Source organism: Cetorhinus maximus, chromosome 9, assembly GCF_964194155.1.
Source record: "Cetorhinus maximus chromosome 9, sCetMax3.hap1.1, whole genome shotgun sequence".
In the NCBI taxonomy this organism is placed as follows: Eukaryota; Metazoa; Chordata; class Chondrichthyes; order Lamniformes; family Cetorhinidae; genus Cetorhinus; species Cetorhinus maximus.
Genome location: NC_135887.1, coordinates 27,319,258 through 27,343,604, shown reverse-complemented (window position 1 = coordinate 27,343,604; position 24,347 = coordinate 27,319,258). Strand labels below are relative to the sequence as shown.

At 43.7% G+C, this 24,347-nt stretch overlaps 1 protein-coding gene across 13 annotated transcripts in view; it reads left to right on the top strand.

Moving 5' to 3' along the window:
• The window catches only part of ncor1 (nuclear receptor corepressor 1), a 399,352-nt gene that overhangs the window by 52,804 nt on the left and 322,201 nt on the right, over nucleotides 1–24,347 (top strand). For all 13 annotated transcript variants that reach the window (XM_078548371.1, XM_078548367.1, XM_078548369.1 and 10 more), the window contains exon 3: nucleotides 20,102–20,220. In XM_078548371.1, the coding sequence (XP_078404497.1) occupies nucleotides 20,102–20,220 (119 nt within the window). The remainder of the gene's footprint in view (nucleotides 1–20,101; nucleotides 20,221–24,347) is intronic.

Here is a 24,347-nt window from a genome sequence, read left to right as displayed (position 1 = left end):
GGAACAGTTAACTGCCAAGCTTTTGTTCAAATTCAAACCAGGCAGGTTGACTCTGGTTGGTTAAGTTATTACCATGGGAATAAACCAGGGAATGGCTGTCCCCCAAGCTTTTATTTAGTTTGAAAAAGGCACAATGCATGGACATGCCCCTTCTGCCTGTAAAGGACAGGGCCCTGGTGTGAATATATGTAGCTTCTAGTACATGTGAGTGAGGCATATTGTGAGTTCAGCTGATAATCTTAAATTGGTTTTCAGTGTAATTCTTAGCACAATCAGGATTGTTTAGCATGTGTTATCCAACGCCGATTCACATCTAATGTTGGATGTTAAGCTTTGAATTTAGCTAGCACGGGTTGCAAAGGTGCGATCAGTACTTTGCCAGCTGAAGGGGCGTGCTGTTTGATATGATCCACCAGGCGCTGGGACGTATGGCCTATATACCTGACATCACGCCAGTACTGAAATGCGCCTTATTCCAGCATCAAGTTTGCACAGTGAGCAAACAGCTCTGGCCCTATTTATAAGGTTGTCAATAAGGCCAATCTTATAGTGCGTGGAACTGTAGGAATCTCAACTGTATATTGACCAGTGAAGGCAGGCTTGCAATAGACAGAAGTAGAGAACCTATTGGTGGATATCTGAACCAGCACGTCGAGGAAAGGAAGCTCATTTGACAGCTCCATTTAAAAGGTGAATTTGAACATCATTAAGATGTTTAAGGAAATTCTTACATGCAGCTGCTTATTCAGATATAGCAAAGTTGGAGAGGCACGGTTTGATCAGGGATAGTCAGCATGGCTTTGTCAGAGGGAGGTCATGCCTAACAAATTTGATTGAATTTTTTGAGGAGGTGACCAGGCGTGTAGATGAGGGTGGTGCAGTTGATGTAGTTTATATGGATTTCAGCAAAGCCTTTGACAAGGTCCCACGTGGGAGACTTATGAAGAAGGCAAATGTACATAGGATACAGGGTAGTTTGTTAAGGTGGATTCAAAATTGGCTTAATTGTAGGAGACAGAGGGTGATGACAGAAGGATGCTTTAGTGACTGGAAGCCAGTGTCCAGTGGCGTACCACAGGGATCTGTGCTGGGTCCCCTATTATTCATTATTTATATAAATGACATAGATGACTGTGGGGGGTAGGATTAGTAAGTTTGCGGATGACACAAAGATTGGCCGGGTGGTTAACAGTGAGGTTAAGTATCTTGGGCTACAGGAAGATATAGATGGGGTGGTCAAATGGGCAAATAAGTGGCAGATGGAATTTAACCCTGAAAAGTGTGAGGTGATATACTTTGGAAGGAGTAATTTGACAAGGAAGTATTCAATGAACGGCATGACACTAGGAAGTTCTGAGGAACAAAGGGACCTTGGCGTGTGTGTCCATCGATCTCTGAAGGCGGAGGGGCATGTTAGTGGGGTGGTGAAAAAGGCATACGGGACACTTGCCTTAATCAATCGAGGCATAGATTACAAAAGTAGGGAGATCATGTTGGAGTTGTATAGAACCTTGGTGAGGCCACAGCTGGAGTACTGTGTGCAGTTCTGGTCGCCACATTATAGGAAGGATGTGATTGCACTGGAGGGGGTGCAGAGGAGATTCACCAGGATGTTGTCTGGGATGAAATATTTAAGTTATGAAGAGAGGTTGGATAGACTTGGGTTGTTTTTGTTGGAGCAGAGAAGACTGAGGGGTGACCTGATCGAGGTGTACAAGATTATGAGGGGCATGGACAGGGTGGATAGGGAGCAACTGTTCCCCTTAGTTGAAGGTTTAGTCACAAGGGGACATAAGTTCAAGGTGGGGGGCAGGAGGTTTAGGGGGGATGTGAGGAAAGACTTTTTTATCCAGAGGGTGGTGACAGTCTGGAATGCGCCGCCTGGAAGGATGGTGGAGGCGGGTTGCCTCACATCCTTTAAAAAGTACCTGGATGAGCACTTGGTACATCATAATATTCAAGGCTATGGGCCAAGTGCTGGTAAATGGGATTAGGTAGGTATGTCAGGTGTTTCTCACGTATCGGTGCAGACTAGATGGGCCGAAGGGCCTCTTCTACACTGTGATTCTGTGGATCTGAAATATGCAAGGGATAGGAAGTTAGATGTCATTCCATTGAAGATGTGTTTCTTCTGAAAACTGACCAAGATATTTACGAGTGCTGGGCCTAAAGGGGATCCCATGGCAACACCACCTATTTGGGCATATGTGGTGTCGTTAAAACTGAACTCAGCTGCTCGAGTTGCTGAGTTCATAAACTCAATGAATGCAAGTTGAGACAAAGGTGGTGCATCTAGATAGCCATGGTATAGTGATGCGGTGCAAATGTCTATGGCTTCCTTGAGCGGTATGTTGTTGAATAGGCTAGCTGGCAATGTCAAACAAGCACATGGACATTGCATTGCTATCGATATGCAAGCCCTATATGGTTTTCAAAAAGGTGAAGGAATCCTTCACTGTGTATGTGGAAATCTTGCTCAAAGCTGGTTGTAACAACTCACCCAACCATTTGGCCAATTCTTGTTGTGCAGAATCAGTCATAGCTAAGATAGGGCATAAAGCGACATCACTTTTGTGTGCCTTGGGCAGCCCAAACATGCGTGGATGCAGTGAGTCATAAGGATGAATCCTATCATACGTATCACCTGGAAACACGTTACACTTATACAAGTCCAACAAGCATTTTTGTAACTTGCTTTCAGGCAGGGCTTGTCTGGTCATGCTTACTGGCATATAAATGGATATGAATTTGGATCATTAGGAATTATGTGCATTTTATTGATATAGTCACACCTGTTGTGGATGACTATTCCAGTTCTTTTATTGGCTTTGCAGTTATGTATATCTGAGTTGGCCATGTGACCTTACAACGCTACCAGACACTCATGTTGCTTGTGAAAGTCAGCCAAGGCGGTCGGTATCCCACAGTAAGCATGCGCTAGATAAGCTAGGTGCGCTTTCAGGGATTCAGCATCTTTGGTGGATGCTGGTTTCTGGATAGCTGTGTGTAGACAAGTTCGAACTCTGCAAATACCTCTTCCTGTTTGATATGGGATGAAGTCACACCAAAATTGAAGCCATGCGTAAGAACAAACTCCTTGCTTTCAGAGCATTCATGGTCAGAGAGATTTACTACATGTTTGATGGCGTAATTAATTGCGCTGTCAAACCACTTAAGTGAATTTAGAGCGTGGGCATGTTTCAAGCGGGTTTTGTTTATGGTGCGGTCACCTATTGAGGCATTATAGTGGCATGGATCAAATTGGAAAAAGGAAAGAAATTTGCGCACCTCAGACCAAGCGCAGTGTAAGTTAGTAACTCTACTACCAATCTGTTCGATCTCAAGTAGCATAAACGCTCACTCGATCATGGGACTGTGTCTCACTTTAGTCTTATCAATATGCTTGGAAATGAACACGGGCACAACCTTGGGTCAAATGTGCTTTCTGAGAAATTTGATAGATAGCTTACCCGTTCTTGACTTACCTGTGAATCGAAGTATGTTGTTGATACCTGTCTTCGATGGAATGACACTTAACCTCTTACTCCTTGCATTTTTCCGATACATAGATCATACGTTTGGTGTATAGGTCAAGTATCCTTGATCCGTAAACCCAAAAACTGAACACATCCAAAAACCGCACCTTTTTTGAACCTCATTGACCTTTAGCGTGGGAAGGGACCCTGAGCCGAGCCGACACGAACCTCACTGACTGAACCCCACCTTTAGCGTGGGAAGTCCTTGACCCGAGCCGACTTGAATCTCACTGACTGCACCCCACCTTTATCATGAGAAGTCTAGCTGTTTGTTTACACATCGACACTCTGAGCTCTCTCCTACAAGCAGAATCACAGATGGCACCATGGGTGGGAACTTATTACAACTACCCTGCATTTATTATTCAGTGATACATCTTACTTTCCTAGCCATTTTATGTACTTTAGGCTATACCTTGCCTACATGTAGGCTATTGTAATGTAAGGAGGCCTAATCTTACTCCTAGTCCTAGAATAAAAAAAGTAACAAGATTGTCAGAGGAATGGTAGAGCTAATTAGGGACCAAAATGGAGATCCATTATTGGGGACAAAGGGTATAAGAGGATTTGTCAAAGCTATGATAAACAAGACAGTTGTCAAAATACAAAAATAGGACTAGAAAGGCTAGCAGTACTTAAAGTGGATAATTCACCTGTTCTCGATGGGACGCATCCTCGGTTACTGAGGGAAGTAAGGGTAAAAATTGCAGAGGTGCTGACCATCATTTTGCGATCCTGTAGAAGACCTTTAGGTTCCCTTTTTCCTTAGTCATTAATCCATTCTTCTACAGTCTCTTTGATCCTCGCTTTGCTTTTTCACTTCTCTGATCTATTTATATTCGGCCTAATTCTGCCTTATATTATGAAGCTGACATCTGTCATACACCTACTTTTTCTGCTTCATCGTATCCTCTAACTTCTTGCTCATCCAGGGAGTTCTGGCTTTGATTACGCTCCATTTCCCTCTGTTGTAGCAATGTACCTCGCTGTACTAGACAATCCCGTCATTAAAGGTCACCCATTTGCTCCATTACATTTCTGCCTGCCAACCTTTGACTCCAATTTACTTGGATCAGATCCCTTCCCAATTTGCTGAAGTTAGCCCTCTCTCAGTTAAGTATTTTTATTATAGTTTGCTGCTTAGTCTTCTCCATATTAATCTAAACCTTATGACACTATGATTACTATTCCCAAAAGACGCCCCCCCCGCTGTGATGTTTTCCACTTGACCCACTTCAGTCCCCAATATGGAATAGTAGTGTGGCATCATCAGCGTAGAGCAACTCGCTGATGAGGACTCAGTGCACTTTTGTCTTGGATCTCAGGCAAGTAAGGCTGAATAGCTTTCTGTCAGTTCTGATATGTAAGTAGACACTCTCTGCCTCCATCTTCAGCGGCAAATAGACACTCTCAGGCCTATAAAAAGTTTGGTTTGACCATCAGCATCAGGAAGACAAATGTCACAGTCCAGGACATTACCATGCCGCCATCTATCAGCATTGACAATGTGACACTGGAGGTTGTTGATAGCTTCACATTATCTAGGCTCCATAATCATCAGCAATCTGTCACTTGTTGTTAAATCAACATGCATTGCAAAAGCTGTAGTTGTTATGACCAAGCTGAGTCAGAATGTGGAACAACAGCAGCCTGGCTGAGAACACCAAACTGCGAGTCTACCAAGGCTGTGTCTGCAGGGGTGCACTCCTCTACATCCCTACAGTGGATGCGGAGTCCCCGCCAAAGTACTAAAATATGGCGGAGAAGTATTCTTGGCACAAATACATGACCTCATCTCCCTCATCTGGAAGGAGGGGAGCATGCCAGGGGATCTCAGACGCCGTAATTGTGACCATTTTCAAAAAAGGAGACGAAACCGACTGGTAATTATAGAGGGGTATCTCTGCTTTCCTTCACGGGGAATGTCATTGCAAAAGTCCTTCTCAATCACTTCCTCCCCTGCTGAAGAGCTCCTACAGGAGTCACAAAGCGAATTCTGTCCACCAAGAGGCACAGCGGACATGATTGTCACAGCAAGACAAGTCCAAGAAAAATGCAGAGAGCATCGGCAACCTCTATTCATGGCCTTTGACCTTGCAAAGGCCTTCAACTCTGTCAACCGGGAGGGATTGTGAAGCGTCCTTCTCAAATATGGCAGCCCGCAGAAATTCGTCACCATCCTCGGCCTGCTGCATGATGACATGCAAGTTGTGATCCTTACCAAAGGAACTACCACAGACCCAATACGAGTGCAAACTGGGGTCAAGCAAAGCAATGTCATTGCACCAATGCTTTTTTCCATCTTCCTTACCACAACGCTCTAAACCATCTCCATGAAGCTCCCCAGTGAAGTTAAGCTAAGTGAAGCTTATTTACAGGATGAGCAGGAAACTGCTCAACCTATGCCACCTCCAGTCCAGAACCAAGATCATCACAACCTCTGTCAGAACTGCAGTACGCTGACGGCGCTTGCACATGCACACACTGAGGCCGAGCTCCATACTATTGTTGACACATTCACAGAGCCTCATGAAGAAACTGGCCTTAGGCTAAACATCTGGAAGACAAAGGTCCTCAACCAGCTTGCTCCAGCCGTGCAATACTGCCCCCCACCCCGACTATCAAGATCCATGGCAAGCCATGGGACAACGTGGATCGTTCTCATACCTTGGGAGCCTCCTATCAGCGAGGGCAGGCATCGATGATGAAACTCAATATCGTCTCCAGTGTACCAGCGCAGCTTTCGGCAATCTGAGAAAATAGGGTTTGATGTCAAAGACCTCAAACCCAGCACCAAGCTCATGGTCTACAGGGCTGCAGTGCTACTTGCCCTCCTGTATGCATCAAAGACATGGACAACATACAGCAGACACCTTAAATCTCTGGAGAAGTATCACTAGTGATGTCTTTGCAAAACCCCACAAATTCATTGGCAGGATAGGTGCTCCAATATCAATGTTCTCTCTCAAGCCAACATCACCACTATTGAGGCACTGGTTATGGTTAATCAGCTATGTTGGGTGGGCCACATGATCTGCATACCTGGCACAGGACTCCCAAAAACAAGCTCTCTACTCCAGGCTACTCACGGCAAGTGATTACCAGGAGGGCAAAGGAAATGTTTCAGGGACATCCTCAAAGCCTCCCTGAAAAAATGCAACATCCCCATCGACCTATGGGAATCTCTTGCTCAAGACCATCCAAACTGGAGAAGAAGAATTTGTAAAGGTGCTAACCATTTTGAGCATCTTCGGCAGACCCAGGTGGATGCCAAATACAAACAGCGGAAGGAGCATACCAAAATCCGAGCTTCCCACCCACTCACCTCATCAAACACTACCTGCCCCACCTGTGGCAGAGTGTGCGGATCCAGTATTGGACTTTTTGATCACCTCTGGACCCACGGCTCTGGAGTAGAGCAAGTCATCCTCAGTCCAGAGGGACTGCCTAAGAAGAAGAAGAAGATGACGATGACTCCTCTAAAGTGGTGAGACCTAGACAACATATGCTGGGCAGGAGAAAAGGCTGAACAGTTTTCACCTTTGCTGTATCAGATGTATTCTTGGCAGGACAAGATCACCAACCCTAGAGTTTGCTAATCCCATCCACATATGCTCATTATTATGTCAATGATGTTTGTGCTGGCTTGGCCACGTTCATCGGATGGACAATGGCTGTGTACCCAAAGACCTTTTATACGGTGAACTGGCCACTGGGTCATAACCTCCTGGATGTCCATACCTTTGCCATAAAGAAATCTCTGCAAGCGAAATATGAATATGGCGGACATTGACACTAACGATCAGGAGACAGTCACTGACAACCGTGACCTCTGAAGGCTGACTGTTTGGAAGGGCATTGGACGAGACGAGGGGAAGGCTCCTTTGACAGCATCTTCAAAACCTGCGACCTCTATCAACCTAGAAGGACAAGGGCAGCAGATGCATGGGAACACCACCACCTGAAAATTCCCCTCCAACTCACTCACCGTCCTGACTTCGAACATGTATTGCTGGTTCTTCACTGTTGCTGGGTCAAAATTCTGGAACTTCCTTCCTAATGGCACTGTGGGTGTACCTACACCACATGGATTGCAGCGGTTCAAGAAAGCAGATCACCACCACCTCCTTAAGGGAAATTAGGGATGGGCAATAAACGTTGGCCTGCTTAGCTACGCCCACATGCCGTGAACAAATAAAATGTAAAGTTCAGCTGGCCCAGAAGAGGGCACAGAGAAAATAGAGGCCAACGAATCGTGCACCTTCTCAGCCCACTCTTAACTCTGCAGCAAATGTGGTGATCCTGCTGTGTCAGGGTGGGGATCCTGAGCCACAACAGGGGGTGCTTAAAACTTTGTTGACCACCAAGGTACAAGCCATCATCTTACAAGAAGGAAGGGTGCCACTTTATTCCCTAGGACAAGATCTACCTGAGCAAGTCTCCTCTGGATCTTTTATGTATTAATAAGCTCACCTCTCATTCTTCTAAATTCCAATGGGTATAGGCCCAACCTGCTCAATCTTTCCTCAAAAGACAACCCCCTCATCCCAGGAATGAGTCGCGTGAACTTTATCTGAACTGCTAACGCAATTATATATTTTTCAAATATGGAGACCAAACTGTACGCGGTATTCGATATTTGGTCTCACCAATGCCCCGTACAGCTGCAGTAAAACTTCTCTACTTTTATATTCCATTCCCCTCGCAATAAACAACATTCCATTTACCATCCTAATCACTTGCTGTACCTGCGTACTAACTTCTTGTGATTCATGTACCAGGTCACACAGATCCCACTTTCGCACAGGTTTCTGCAATCTCTCTCCATTTAAATAGTACATTGCTTTTCAACTCTTCCTGCCAAAATGGACAAGTTCACATTTTCCCAAATTATACTATATCTGCCAAGTTTTTGCCCACTCATTTAACCTGTTTATATCCCTTTGCAGATGCTTTACCTTCTTTTGATAACTTGCTTTCCTACCTATCTTGGTGTCATCGCCAAATTTAGTTAACATCCATTCAGTCCCTTCATCCAAATCATTGATGTAGTTTGTAAATAATTGAACCCCCAAGCATTGATCCCTGTGGCACTCCACGAGTTGCAGCTTGCCAACCCTAAAAAGACCCATTTATCCCTTCTCTCTGCTTCCTGTTAGCTAACTAATCCTTTATCTATGCTAATATGTTACCCCCTACACCATGTACCTTTATCTTGTGTAGTAACCTTTGATGTGGCACCTTATCAAATGCCTTTTGGAAATCCAAGTACACCACATCTACAGGTTCCTCTTTATCCCGCATTGCTTGTTACTTCCTCAAAAATTTTAATAAATTAATTAAACACATTTCCCTTTCACAAAGCCATGTTGACTTTACCTGATCACACAATGATTTTCTAAGGATCCTGCTATAACCTCCTTAATAATGGATTCTAGCAATTTCCCTATGATAAATGTTAGGCAAACTGGCCTGTAGTTTCCTATTTTCTGTCTCCCTCCTTTCTTGAATAAAGGTATTAGAATAGGTATTTTCCAATTCATTGGACCTTTCCAGAATCTAAGCCATTTTGGAAGATTATAGCCAATGCATCTGCTATCTCTGCAGCCACTTGTTTTAAGACCCTAGGATGTCACCTAAAGGTTCCTTTACCATGAGGTTATTGATTAATCCCATCTCATTGCTCATTCCCAGGTCTAGAATAGCCTGCCCCCTGGTTGGTTCTGGAACATATTGCACTAAGAAATTGTCCCAAATACATTTTATGAGTTCATTTTCCAGGATACCTTTGCCAATCTCATTTGTGCAATCTACGTGAAGATTAAAGTCACCCAGGATTATTGTGGTACCTTTCCTACACATCCCATTTATTTGTTTGTGTATACTCTGTCCTATAGTGTGGTTATTGTTTGGGGACCTATAAACTACTCCCAGAATTTACTTCTTCCCTTTGCTATTTCTTATCTCTACCCAAACTGATTCTACATCTTGCTGTTTTGAGCTAAGGTCATCTCACTACTGTACTAATGACATTGTTAATTAACAGAGCTACCTCACAATCTTTTCCTAACTCCCTGTCTTTTCGAAATGATTAATACCCTTTACTGTTCAGGTCCCAGCCTTGGACACCCGGCAACCATGTCTCTGTGATGCCTATCAAGTCATCTATATTTATTTCTATCTGTGCTAATAATTCATCCATTTTGTTATGAATGTTGCTCGTTTTCAGATACAGAGCCTTTAACTCTGCTTTTACCATTTTTTGCAATCCCTGGCCTTATCTTCTGGTGCACTCACTTACCAAACCAAATCGTCTATGGAAAGCTTGAGTCTGGGGTGCGATTCATGGTGGTCAAAGGGAGTGCTACGAGGACACTCTGAAGGTTTCTCTTAGGAGTTTTGATATCGACTTCAAGCCCTGGGAGAAGCTCACAGGATCTCTGCATCTAGTGCAACTAAGTTAAACACAATACAACCTTCTTTGAAAGCAAGCACATGTAAGGGCGAGACGGTGGTATAGTGGTGTTGTCAATGGACTAGTTTTCCAGAGACCCAGGGTAATCCTCTGAGGACTGGGTTCGAATCGCACCAGAGACCCAGGTAATCCTCTGAGACTCGGGTTCACCACGCCACATGGTGAAATTTGAATTCAGTAAAAATCTGGAATTAAAAACGAAACCATTGCTGGTTGTTGTAAAAACCCATCTGGTCCCTTTAGGGAAGGAAATTTGCCATCCTTACCTGGTCTGGCATACATGTGACTTCAGACCCACATCAATGTGGTTGACTTTTAAATGCCTTCTGAACAAGGGCAATTAGGGATGGGCAATAAATGCTGGCCTAGCCAGCAAAGCCCACACCCCATGAATAAAAAAAGAGGCAGAGAGAAATGCAAAGAGAGGTAAATCCTGTGCCAGCAACTCGTCCAAAACTGAACAGTCTTCAGTATCCTGTCCTATTTGCAGCAGAACCTTCTGGGCGAAAATCAAGCTTAGCAGTTACTTACAAATGCACCAGAACCCTACCAAACACCCCAGATGATGATGAACATAGTCATTTCACCTTGAAGGATGAACAAGAAGACGACACAAATTACAAGCCAGAGCTAGAGGAAAATCAAGGTGGTAATAAGAATGAGGAACTAAAAATAATTGTCAGCAGAGAAAAAATATGAGAAAAACATTTGCAGCCATTGAGTTATTATACCACCGCAGGAGACCATTTGGCCCATTGAGTCTGTGCCAGCTTTCTGTACAGCAATCTAATCAATCCCATTTCCCTTCTTTATTCCTGTAGCCCTGCAAGTTTATTTCCCTCAACTGTCCATCCAATTTCCATTGAAAATATTCTTCATCAGTGCTTCCACCACCTCATCGACAGTGAGTTCTAGGTCATTACCAACCATTGTGTAAAGGTTCTTCCGTACATACCCCCTGCATCTCTTGACCAAAACCTTGACTTTGTTTCTCCGCTTCCTTATTTGATCATTTGATTTGGGATAGCTTTTTTTGTCTAGCTTATCTAAACCTGTCATAAGACCATAAGACATAGGAGCAGAAATTAGGCCATTCGGCCCATCGAGTCTGCTCCGCCATTCTGAGAAGGACCCCCTTATCCCCACTCTCTGCCTCCTGCCAGACAGCCAATCTTCTATCCATGCTAGTACCTTGCCTCTAACACCATGGGCTCTTATCTTACTGAGCAGCCTCCTGTGCGGCACCTTGTCAAAGGCCTTCTGGAAGTCCAAGTAGATAACATCCATTGGCTCTCCTTTGTCTAACCTACTCGTTAGCTCCTCAAAGAATTCTAACAGATTTGTCAGGCATGACCTCCCCTTGATGAAACCATGCTGACTTTGCCCGATTTTACCATGCACTTCCAAGTAAGTCATAACTTATACTCCTGTGTCAAACCTCCTCTTAATCACCTTTGCTCCATGGAGAACAACCCCAGCTTTGCCAACCAACTATATAGCTAAAACCTTTCAACCCTGGAATCATTCTGGTTAACTTTTAAAGGAAATGGCTGCAGAGATAATGGAGGCATTGGTCGAAATATTCCAGAACTCTGCTTTCTGAGAGGGCCCCAGCGGATTGGAAAACCGCTAATGTGATGCCCCTGTTCAAGAAGGGAGGGAGACAAAAAGCAGGAAACTATAGGCCAGCCAGCCTAACTTCTGTAGTTGGGAAAATGCTACAGTCCATCATTAAGGAAGAAATAGCAGGGCATTTAGAAAAGCTTAACACAATCAAACAGAGTCAGCATGGTTTTGTGGAAGGGAAATCATGTTTGACAAATTTGCTAGAGTTCTTTGAGGATATAACAAGCAGAATCGATAAAGGGAAACCGGTACATTTAGTGTATTTGGATTTCCAGAAGGCATTCAATAAGGTGCCACATAAAAGGTTATTGCACAAGATAGGAGCTCACGGTTTTGGGGATAATATATTAGCATGGATTGAGGATTGGTTAACACGCAGAAGACAGAGAGTCGGGATTAATGGGTTTTTTTCAGGTTGGAAAGACGTAACTAGTGGAGTGCCACAAAGATCAGTCCTGGAGCGTCAATTATTTACTATCTACATTAATGACTTGGAGGAGGGGTCAGAGTGTAATGTATCCATATTTGCTGACGATACAGAAATAGGTGGGAGGGCATGTTGTGATGAAGACATAACAAATCTGCAAGGGGATATAGACAGGTTGAATGAATGGGCAAAAACTTGGCAGCTGGAATTTAATGTAAGAAAGTGTGAGGTCATGCACTTTGGTAAGAAGAATCAAAAGGCAGGCTATTATTTAAATGGAGAGAGACTCCAAAAAAATGCAGCACAGAGGGACCTGGGTGTTCTTGTGCATGAAACACAAAAAGTTAACATGCAGGTGCAGCAAGTAATTAAGAAGGCAAATGGAATTTCAGCCTGTATTGCCCAGGGGGTTGGAGTTTAAAAATAGGGAAGTCTTGTTACAACTGTACAGGGTGTTGCTGAGGCCGCACCTGGAGTGCTGTGTACAGTTTTGGTCCCTGTATTTAAGAAAGGATATACTGGCATTGGAGGCAGTTCAAAAGAAATTTACTAGGCTGATTCCTGGGATGGAAGGGGTTGACTTAGTAATGGTGACCATATCATCGGTTGTTGTAAAAACCCATCTGGTTCACTAATGTATTTTAGAGAAGGAAACCTGTCGTCCTTAACCGGTCACCTACATGTGATTCCAATGTGGTTGACTCTTAACATTCCCCCTGCAATGGCCTAGTAAGCCACTTGGTCCAAGCGCAATTAGGGACAGGCAGCAAATGCTGGCTTTCCCAATGATTCCCACGTCCCATAAAAGAATAAAGAAAACAAAATTGAGGCTGATCGAATAGGAGGTTCAGTGTCAGCTTGGATAAAAATGGCTTAAGGACAGAAAGCAGTAAGTTGAAGTAGATAATTGTTTTTCTGACTGGGGATGGTAGACAGAGGTGTTCTGCAGGGTTTAGTGCTAGGAGCACTGCTTGTTTTAATACTTATATAAATGACTTGGATATTGAAACAGAGTAAAATTTCAAAAGTTGCCGATGTTACCAAACTTGGAAGTGTGGCACACAGTTAGTATGATACTAATTGTCTGCAAGACTAGCAGAATGGGCAGACAAGTGGCAGGCATAATTTAATAGAGAGAAGTATGAGGTGATGAATGTTGACAGAAGCAGTAGGGGGAGACAGCTTGGACTGAATGGTGTAGTTTTAAAGAGTGTGCAGGATTAGTGGGACTATGGGACTCCATGTACAAGATAACGGCTCGTGGAGTTGGGTGTCATAACTAGCATTGATGGTGGGTTTGGTTTTTTTCTTTATGCATTCATGGGATGTGGGCTTCGCTGGCTGGGCCAGCATTTATTGCCCATCCCTAGTTGCTCTTGAGAAGGTGGTGGTGAGCTGCCTTCTTAAACCGTTGCAGTCTGTGTGGTGTAGGTACACCCACACTGCTGTTAGGGAGGGAGTTCCTGGATTTTGACCCAGCGATAGCGAAGGAACGGCGATATATTTCCAAGTCAGGATTGTGAGTGACTTGGAGGGGAACTTCCAGGTGGTGGTGTTCCCATCTATCTGCTGCCGTCGGTCTTCTAAATGGCAGTGGTCGTGGGTTTGGAAGGTGCTGTCTAAAGAGCCTTGGTAAATTCCTGCAATGCATCTTGTAGATGGTACACACTGTTGCTGCTGTGTGTCGGTAGTGAAGGGAGTGAATGTTTGTGGATGTGGTGCCAATCAAGTGGGCTGCTTTGTCCTGGACGGTGTCCAGCTTCTTCAGTGTTGTGGGAGCTGCACTCGTTCAGGCAAGTGGGGAGTATTCCACCACACTCCTGACTTGTGTCTTGTAGATGGCAGACAGACTTTGGGGAGTCAGGAGGCGAGTTACTCATAGCACGATTCCTAGCCTCTGACCTGCTCTTGTAGCCACAGTATTTATATGGCTAATCACAGTATTTATATGGTTAAAAGACAGGAAGCGGAAAGTAGGGATAAACAGAGGGTTTTCATGTTGGAAGCTTGTAACTAGTGGTGTGCCACAAGGGTCATTGCAAGGGCCTCAATTATTTGCAATCTATGTTAATGACTTGGATAAAGAGAGAGTAATATATTCAAGTTTGGTGATAATACAAAGCTAGGTGGGAATGTAAGCTGTGAGAAGGACACACAGGCTGCAAAGGGATATGGACAGGTTAATCGAATGGGCAGTAAGATGACAGATGGCATATAATGCAAGGATGTGACCAAAAGGCCGTAAGACGTAGGAGCAGATGTAGGCCATTCGGCCCATCGAGCCTGCTCCGCCATTCAATGAGATCATGGCTGATTTAATAATCCTCAATTCCACTTTCCTGACTTTTCCCCATAACCCTTGATTCCCTTACTGATTAAAAATGTCTATCTCAGCCTTGAATATAATTAACGACCCAGCCTCTACAGCCCTCCGCAGTAAAGAATTCCACAGATTCACTACCCTCTGAGAGAAGAAATTCATCTTCATCTTTGTTTTAAGTGGGTGACACCTTACACTGAGATTATGCCCTCTGGCCCTAGACTCTCCCACAAAGGAAAACAACCTCTCAGCACCTACCCTGTCAAGCCCCCTAAAAATCTTATATGTTTCAATAAGGTCACCTCTCATTCTTCTAAACTCCAATGAGTACAGGCCAAACCTACTCAACCTCTCCTCATAAGAAAATCCCTTCCTATCTGGGATCAACTTAGTGAATCTTCTCTGGACTGCGTCCAATGCCAGTAAATCTTTCCTTAGCTAAGGGGACCAAAATTGTTCGCAGTATTCTAGGTGTGGTCTAACTAGTGCCTTGTATAGTTTTAGCAAGACTCCCCTATTTTTATACTCCGTTCCCTTTGAAATAAAGGCCAACATTTGCCTTCCCTATTACCTGTTGAACTTGTATGTTAGCTTTTTGGGATTCATGCACAAGCACTCCCAAATCCCTCTGTGCTGCAGCCTTCTGCAGTGTTTCTCCATTTAAATAATATTCAGCTCCTTTATTCTCCCTGCCAAAGTGCATAACCTCACATTTTTCCATATTATATTCCATCTGCTAAGTTTTTGTCTACTCACTTAACCTGTCTATATCCCTGTAGACTCCTTGTGTCATCCTCAGCACTTGCCTTCCCACTTATTTTTGTGTAATTTGCAAACTTGGCGATAGTACATCCACTTCCCTTACCAGAGTCTTTAATATATATATTGTAAATAATTGAGGCCCCAGCACTGATCCCTGTGGCACTCCACTAGGTACAGGTTGCTATCCCGAAAATGCCCCCCTTATCCCAACTCTCTGTCTTTTATTAGTTAGCTAATCCTCTATCCATGCTAATACACTACCCCCAACACCAAGGGCCCTTAGTAAGTAGCCTTATGTGCAATACCTTATTGAACACCTTTTGGAAATCCAAATATATTAGACCTACTGGTTCCCCTTTATCTATCCTGCTTGTTACCTCCTCAAAGAATTCTAATAAATTTGCCAGGCATGATTTCCCCTTCATGAAGCCATGCTGACTCTGCTTGATTAGATTGTGTATTTCTACATGTGCTGCTACTACATCCTTTATAATAGACTCCAACATTTTCCCAATGACAAATGTTAAGCTAACTTGCCTATAGTTACCTGTTTTTGTGTCCCTCCATTTTTGAATAAGGGTGTTACATTGGCCATTCTGCAATCCTCTGGGACTTTTCCAGAATCTAAGGATCCTTGGAAGATTACTACCAGTGCATCCACTATCTTTGTAGCAGCTACTTTTAATATCCTAGGATGTAACCCATCAGGTCCAGGGGACTTATCGGCCTTTAGCCCCATTAGTTTCCCTAGTACTTTTTCTCTAGTGATAGTTATTGTATTTATTTCCTCCCTCCCTTTTGCCCCTTGATTATTTAATATTTTTGGATTGCTATTAATATCTTCTACCGTGAAGACTGAAGCAAAGTATTTATTTAACTCCTCTGCCATTTCCTGGTTCCCTATTATTATTTCCCCAGCCTCATTCTCTAAGGGGCCTATATTGACTTTGGCCTCTCTCTTCCTTTTAATATATTTAAAGAAGCTCTCACTGTCCGTTTTTATATTACTTGCTAGTTTACCCTCAAAGTTTATTTTCTCCCTCTTTTATTTTTTTGGTCATCTTTTGTTGGTTTTTAAAACCTCCCCAATCCTTTGCTCAGCACTAATCTTTGCCACATTGTATGTTTTTTCTTTCAACATGATACTGTCTTTAACTTCATTGGTTAACCGTGTTTGGTTTATCCCCTTCGTTGAATCCTTCTTCCTCACTGGGATATATCTTAATTTGGCAGTAAGATTAGAAAAGCAGTATATTCTTAAAATACTTATTTCAAGAATATTTCAAAACTTTTAAATTATGAAACCTTGAAATGTTTATGTTAAGGGAGACAAAGTTAGCATGCAGGTAGAGCAAGTAATTCGGAAGACAACTGGCATGTTTACCTTTATTATAATGAGATTTAAGTCAAAAATAAAGGAGTCTTGCCACAGTTGTATGAGGTTCTGATGAGACCAGACCTGGAGTTCTATGCACAGAGTTGGCCTCCACAGTACTCACTGTGGAGGCAGCACTGTGAAGGTTCACTTGACTGGTTCCTGGAATGAGAGGGTTAACCTATGAAGAGAGATTGAGTAAATTGGGCCCTCTGCTCTCTGGAGTTCAGAAGAATGGCAGGTGATCTCATTAAAGCCAAGTCTCAGGATAGAGGATTGATCATTTAGAACTGAGATGAGTAATTTCTTCACTCAGAGGGTTTGAATTCTCTATCCCAGAGGGTTGCTGCATCATTAAATATATTCTGAGGAACATAGGACCAGGAGGAGGCCACTCGGGCTGGTTGAGCATGCTCAGCCATTTAACTGGATCATGGCCATTCATCTACCTCAGCACCATTTTTCCACACTATCTCCATATTCCTTGATGTCATAAGTTTCTAGAAATCTGTCGATCTCTGCTTTGAATATACTCAATGACCGAGCCTCCACACCCTTCTGGGGATTGGAATTCCGCAGATTCACCAACCTGTGACTGAAGAAACTCTTCCTCATCTCCTAAATGGCCTATCTCTTATTCTGAGACTGTTCCCTGGTTCTTATTCTATCCAATATTGCTACTACCTCATCCCTCTATCAATACATTGGCATTCTTCTCAGGTGAAGACAGATAGAGAGTACTCACTGAGTATCTCAGCCATGCCCTCTGCTTCCACAAGAACGTGGAGTCATATGTAGCATTCCATAAACATCCCTGAGATCCCACAGTATGCACTCCTTTTCCCAAATGATGGATATGAGGTTGTGCAGCGTGCCAGGAGTGTATCTCTGTCGCGTTTCAGAATTTCGGCAGGGATTTCATCTGCTCCAGAGGCTTTGTTGTCTTTTAGCTGTCGAATGGCTTTTTCAACCTAGCTCCGGACCAGGGTGTTGCTGAGGCTGAACTGGATGGGGTATTGAGGAATGGAGTTGAGGGCAGTCAGATATATCCTTTTCCTTAATCGGCCTTACCTTTATTATCCTTTTACTATTTGTGTGTTCATAAAGGACTTTTGAGTTTTAATTTATGTTGACTGTGGAATGCCAAGCATCCACAGCATATTGAGACGGACACAACTGAGCTGGCCTGGTCATGTAGCCTGAATGCCTGATATGCATGGTTATCTTTGCCTTGAAGGATGAACAAAATGTTGGCCACTAATGTACTCTCATGCTCTTTTTGCCCTTCTTAATCCCTTATTTAGATCGCCTCTGTACTTTCTATATTCAGCTTGGTCACTCTGGTAATCAAGAGGTTAAATTTCTGCTAATTGCTGTAATAGCTGTGGGGTCTGTGTTCTGCGGCTGTCTAAACACATTGATGCCCAAAAGCTTTGTTAGACCTCTGGTTAATGCAGTGGCTAGCAGTTTGGCCACAGCGATATGTGGCTCTCTCTCCAGGGGTGGGGGTGCTTCCTGTACTGTTGTACTGCGTTGTCTGGTAAATCCCTTTCTTGGCATTAGCACAAAAATTGTCTAAATGCAATAAGAGAGCAGAACGGAAATGTAATGCTAAATTTGGCAGGCCTAGGTCACGGTGAGAGGAACAGCCACTACTACATACTGTATAAACAGTGGAGTCAGAAACCACAGTCATGTGTCGGATAGATAGTCTGGAGGTTTGGCAGAGTCCAAAACCTGCACTGAACACTCGATGTGACTGGAACAAAACCTATGCAAGGAACTGTAACAAAAAGTGCAGACATTTTGGAGCGCACGAGGCAGACCGCAGAGATGGGGTGGGGGATGGGTGTCACAGCAGTGGGAAACAGGCTTTAAGGACCTCATAGGCAGAAGGGTGCAGGCTGCAGGGAGCACTAGGGATGGGCAGTCGTTGGAGGCAATTTTCAACCAATCATTAATTGGAAAAAATGGTTTAAAAGCTCAGTGGTGTGTCTACTTGTTTTAATCTCATAGAAACTAAGTTATCTGTTGTTTGTGTTGCCACACTTGAGCTACACTCGTATCATGCTTTGGTGCACAGGCTGTGTGACATTCAAAAAGTTGGGTTGCCAATAGAGTACAGGTACATTTTCTCCCTAGTGTAGTTTTGTGGACTTTCACAACTCATATTTAAGCACCACTTATAGCTGTTCAATGTATCAAAAGAAAGTAATTTTTGTATTTATTTTCTGCTGGCAATATATTTTCATCTGGCTGGAAATTATGTTCAGTGGTAGTTGTTGCTTATGATGTGTTTAGTTTGATGCAATGGTTAGTATGCAATATTCACAATTCATGGTCCGTAATTAAATATTTCATTTGAATAAATACATTTGTTCCCTAACATACAAGGATTCTTGCCTACTAGTTACAGCAGTTTTTCACCATTTTAAACATTTGTTTGTGTCATGTGAGCATCGCAGGCTGGGCCAGATTTATTGCCCATCCCTAGTTACCCTTGAGAAGGTGGAAGTGAGCTGCCTCCTTGAACCGCTGCAGCCCCTGTAGTGTAGGTACGCACAGTGTGGTTAGGGAGGGAGTTCCAGGGTTTTAACCCAGTGACAGTGAAGGAATTTCCACTGTCGTTGGGTCAAAATCCTGGAACTCCCTAACTGCACTGTGGGTGTACCTACACCACATGGACTGCAGCAGTTCAAGAAGGCAGCTCAACACCAACTTCCCAAGGGCAATTAGGGATGGGCAATAAATGCTGGCCCAGCCAGTGACGTGCTTATCCCATGAACAAACTTAAAAAAAAATGTTGCTCATTGTCAAGAGTGGGAAAGAGTGCCTTGCCTTTACGACTGTTCCTTTTAACAAAGATATCCCTAGTCTTCTTTCCTGCACCGCCAACTGCCTCCTTAAATCCCAACCTCGGACCCCAACCCTCACTTCCAACAAGAGGATCTCTTGGCCTTATTTGTTATTATTGGCAATCGTCTGTTCATGTGTCCTTTCCACACTCTTGCCACTCCCTTTATCATGCCCACCAAGCCAAACCTCCTTAAGGCTCATTCTACCCTGGCCCTGAACATGCTTCTTCCTTTAGTTTCTCCCCTAATTGCTCTGTGATGCAGCAGTAAGTTACCTTTCTGTAGGTACCTCATGTTAATGGTAGGTCTAAACTGTTGGAAGCCTCTGCGTTGTAAAGAAGGTGAGCTCCATGTTTTTGACACAGCCTGAGGCCACACTTTTTGTGGCCCAAAGACTGGCTGCCAGAAGTGTACAAAACACCAAGCTGCAATCTGTTGGCACATAGTAAAGTAGGGTAGTTACAGGTTGGAGCCTGCAGTTTGACTTTGGCTGTCTTGGACTTCCAGCACTATTTTAAAGTGTCTTTGTTGATCTTTTGAGTTTCTAGTACAGCAGGCTGATTCTCCTCTTGGTTGTGCAGTTATGTGCAGGGCTGATAAGTGTGTCATGTCAAATTATCTGCTTTTTGCCCACAGTAGTATTACTATTTAAGTGCATTATATTATTTAGATGTCTTCTGTGCTGAAATTGCAAAGATTCTGATTAGTCTTTTGTTGTTTTGCAGGAATTTGCAGTTCCAGATTATCGACCTCACCTTCAGGATTCGCAGCTCTTACAGCAGCAGCATCAGCAGCTGCGTAGACGCCCGTCGCTGCTTTCAGAGTTCCATCCAGCCTCTGACAGGTGAGCGATACTTAGCTTCTATTGACAAGGCCAGTATACGAATTAGGAGCAGGAGGAGGCCATTCTGCCCCTCGAGCCTGCTCTGCCATTCAATAAGACCTGATTGTAACCTCAACTCCACATTCCTGTCTACCCCCAATAACCTTTCACCCCCTTGCTTACCAAGAATCTATCCACCTCTGCCTTAAAAATATTCCAAGACTCTGCTTCCACCATCCTTTGAGGAAAAGACTTCCGAAGACTCACTACCCTCTCAGAAAATTCTCCTCATCTGTCTTAAATGGGCAACCCCTTATTTTTAAACAGTGACCCCTAGTTCTAGCATTCTGTCTGTTTACAGTAGTTGGTGGGAGGAAAATTGTTCTATCCTATTTCCATAGGGAGGACTGACTTTGAGATTATGGTTTGCCCTGACAACTCAGCAGAGCAGTTTGGATAAGGAGCAAGAGCACACATGTAACCTTGAGAAGCGGAATGAGGGAAATAGCTGAATGATATTTGTTTTAGCAGAATTTCCAGGGCTAAGTTAATGATGGCTCAGAGACTAAAATCCAGCATAATTATCACAGAATGTGACTGGTAGATGAGCCAGAGATTATGTTCAAGGTGTTATGTGCCCATGGTTGTCTGCTATGTGCATTGTACTTGCACGCCATCCTGAACTGGTTAACTATGCTGCTGCTGCAATCACTTCAGGATTTTGGGAAGTTATATTGCTGGCGTCACACCTGATCATCTCAAATTTCATTTTCCTAAATTGTAGAAACATATGAAAATGATGGGCAAGACCAACTGATCATCAAACCTGCCCCACATCACAATGGCTGGTCATTATGGCTAAACTCTCCTTCCCTCCCTTGACCCTGCCTGCCGCCCTAACACCCACCCTGCAGCTACATAACCTCCTGGGGGAAGGGAAAAAATATTCTGTAAAATCCCAATCCAATCTCCACAGCCATTTGAAACCAGTCCAGGATATTGCATGGACAAAGACTTACTTGTAAAGGCATTTCGTTTGTATAAGGTGTGATCCCTGCCCCAGTCAGGAACCTGTCCAGCTCCCCTTTGCCAGCAGAGTTGGCCCTCATCACATCAGCTGGCAACACATCCAGAGGCTCACTTGTCTCTGGGAGGAGATGACTCATCCAACAACCAGTTCATCCCCACTCTTAAATAGTTCAAACTATTGTCCCTTGATCCTCTGCAATCTGTTTAAAAATAATCTATCAATAAGAAGGGTATCCAGCCCTTTCATTATTGTCTAGACCTCTATCATCTCTGTCTATGATGCTCCAAAATAAATAGTACAAGGTCTTTGAACCTATCGGAATAGCTGAGTTACTTTATGCTGGGAAGCACTTTTGTACCTCTCCCTTGAACTTTTTCAAAGGCCACTTTCTCAAGGACACAAATCAAGGAGATGTGGTAGATGGTAGGTTTTTGGACTGGAGGGTGGTAGACATTGGTGTTCCCCAAGGCTCAGTGCTTGGACAATTGATTCTTTTGCTACATATAAATTATTTGGAACTCGGAATGCAGAGTATAATTTCAAAGTTTGCTGATGGTACCAAACTTGGAGTAGTGGGAAACAGTGAGGATACAGGAATACAAATTGACTGCAACAGGACATAGTTAGGCAAGCAGAAGGGACAGACAAATGATAGATGAAATTTAATACAGAGAAGTGAGCTGATGCGTTTCATCAAAAGGGGTAGAGAGAGGCAATATAGAATTAATGGCACAGTTCTAAAGAGTGTGCAGGGACAGAGGGACCTGAGGCTGCATGTGCATTGATCTTTGAAGGTGGCAAGACATATTGAGAGAGCGGTTAGCAAGGCACATTGGATCTTAGGCTTCATAAATAGAGGAATTGAGTACAAAAGCAGGGAATTTATGCTGAACCTATGTAAAGCTCTGGTTAGGCCCCAACTAGAGTATTGCATTGAGTTCTGGCCACCACACTTTAGGTAAGATGTGAAGATCCTTGAGAGGCTGCAGAGGAGACTTGCCAGAATTGGTTCCGGGTTTTGGGGGGTTTTAGCAAAAAGGTTAGTTTGAAATGGTTGTCCTCCTTGGAGCAAAGCAGCATACAGCATAAGCAGCAAGTGATAAACAGACCTAAGTGATCCCACAACTAACGGATCAGACATAAGCTCTGCAGTCCTGCCACATCCAGTCGTGAATGGTGGTGGGCAATTAAACAACTCACTGGAGGAGGAGGCTCCACAAATATCCCCATCCTCAATGATGGGGGAGCCCAGCACATCAGTGCAAAAGATAAGGCTGAAGCATTTGCTACAATTTTCATCCAGAAGTGCCAAGTGGATGATCCATCTTGGCCTCCTCCGGAGGTCGCAGATGCCAGTCTTCAGCCAATTCGATTCACTCCACGTGATATCAAGAAACAGCTGAAGGCACTGGATACTGCAAAGGCTATAGGCCCTGACAATATTCCGGCAATAGTACTGAAGACTTGTGCTCCAGAACTTGCTGCACTCCTAGCCAAGCTGTTTCAGTGCAGCTATAACACTGACACCTACCCGGTTATGTGGAAAATTGCTGAGATATGCCCCTTACACTGAAAGCAGGACAAATCCATCCCGGCCAATTACTGCCCCATCAATCTACTCTGTATCATCAGTAAAGTGATGGATGGGGTCATCGACAGCGCTATCAAGCGGCACTTGCTTAGCAATAACCTGCTCACTGACGCCCAGTTTGGATTTCGCCAGAGCTACTCAGCTCCTGACCTTATTACAGTGTTGTAAATGACTGTCTATATCACCCATCATGCTGGGATACTACCTGGCCACTGTACTCAGGGTGTGGTCTAACCAGTGACCTGTACAGTGCAAAAAATGGTGTTCTTTGATTTATACTGTGGTTCTAGTAATACAATCCAATATTTTGTTAGTTTTTGGGAGTTTCTCTTCTTTGTCATGAACCTGAAGTGATCTGTGCGCAATAACACTAGATCATATTCCTCTCTCAACATCTCAGTATTATTCTCTGCACCTGCTACATGTACTTTGCGTTAGCCCAACCAACAAGCACGAAAGACTTGCATTTATATAGCACTTTTCAGACCAAAGGACATCTCAAACAGCTTTATGACTACATAAAGGGGATACTAGGCCAAATGGCCAAAAGCTTGGGCAAGAAGAAAGGTTTTATGGAGTGTCTTAAAAAAGGAAAGAGGTTGAGGGAGGGAATTCCAGGGCTTAGGGCTTTGGCAGCAGAAGGTTCAGCTGCCAGTGATCTAATAAAATTGAGGATGTGCAAGAGTCAGAGGAATGCAGAGATCTGTAGAGCTGTAGGAGATTACAGAGATGGGGAGGGGCGAGGCCAAATATGAATTGAAACAAGCATGAAAATTTTAGATTCAAGGTGCCACTTAACTGGGATCCAGTTATAGGTCATCCAGCACAGGGGATTTGGGTGAACAAACTTGATGTGAGTTAGGATGCAGGTAGCAGAATTTTGGATGAGCTTAAGTTGGTGGAGGGTGGACGATCGGAGGCTGGCCAGGAGTGCACTGGAACAGTCAAGTCTTGAGGCCTGGATGAGGTTTTCACCAGATGTGATGAGACAGGAGCTGAGTCGGGTTACATTATGGAGATGGAAATAGGCAGTCTTCGTGATGGAGAGGAATTGCAGTCAGAAGCTCATCTTCAGGTCAGATACGACACCAATGTTGCGAACAATCACCACCATCACCATCCCTGGCTATGTCCTGTCCCACTGACAGGACAGACCCAGCAGAGATGGCTGCATAGTGGTATACAGTTGGGAAGGAGTTGCCCTCGGAGTTTTCAATATTGTCTCTGGGTCTCATGAAGTCTCAATGCATCAGGTCAAACATGGGCAAGGAAAACTCAGTTTCGGTGCTGTGTAACCTTTTCCTATATGCTAATTTATACTTAATATACTTACTCTCGTCATAAGTTCTATTTTTCCTCTTTCAACAATACTTCCCAGTTAATACTTCAGTTCATTCCTCATTTCATTTGTTTTCATTGTTAGGGTCATTATGTATTTAATGTTTTACGCTCATTCAGGTAGGAACATAGTGAAGAAAGTTAGTGTGAGAATGGCACCCTTTCCTTTTCTAATAGCTAGCATCCTGA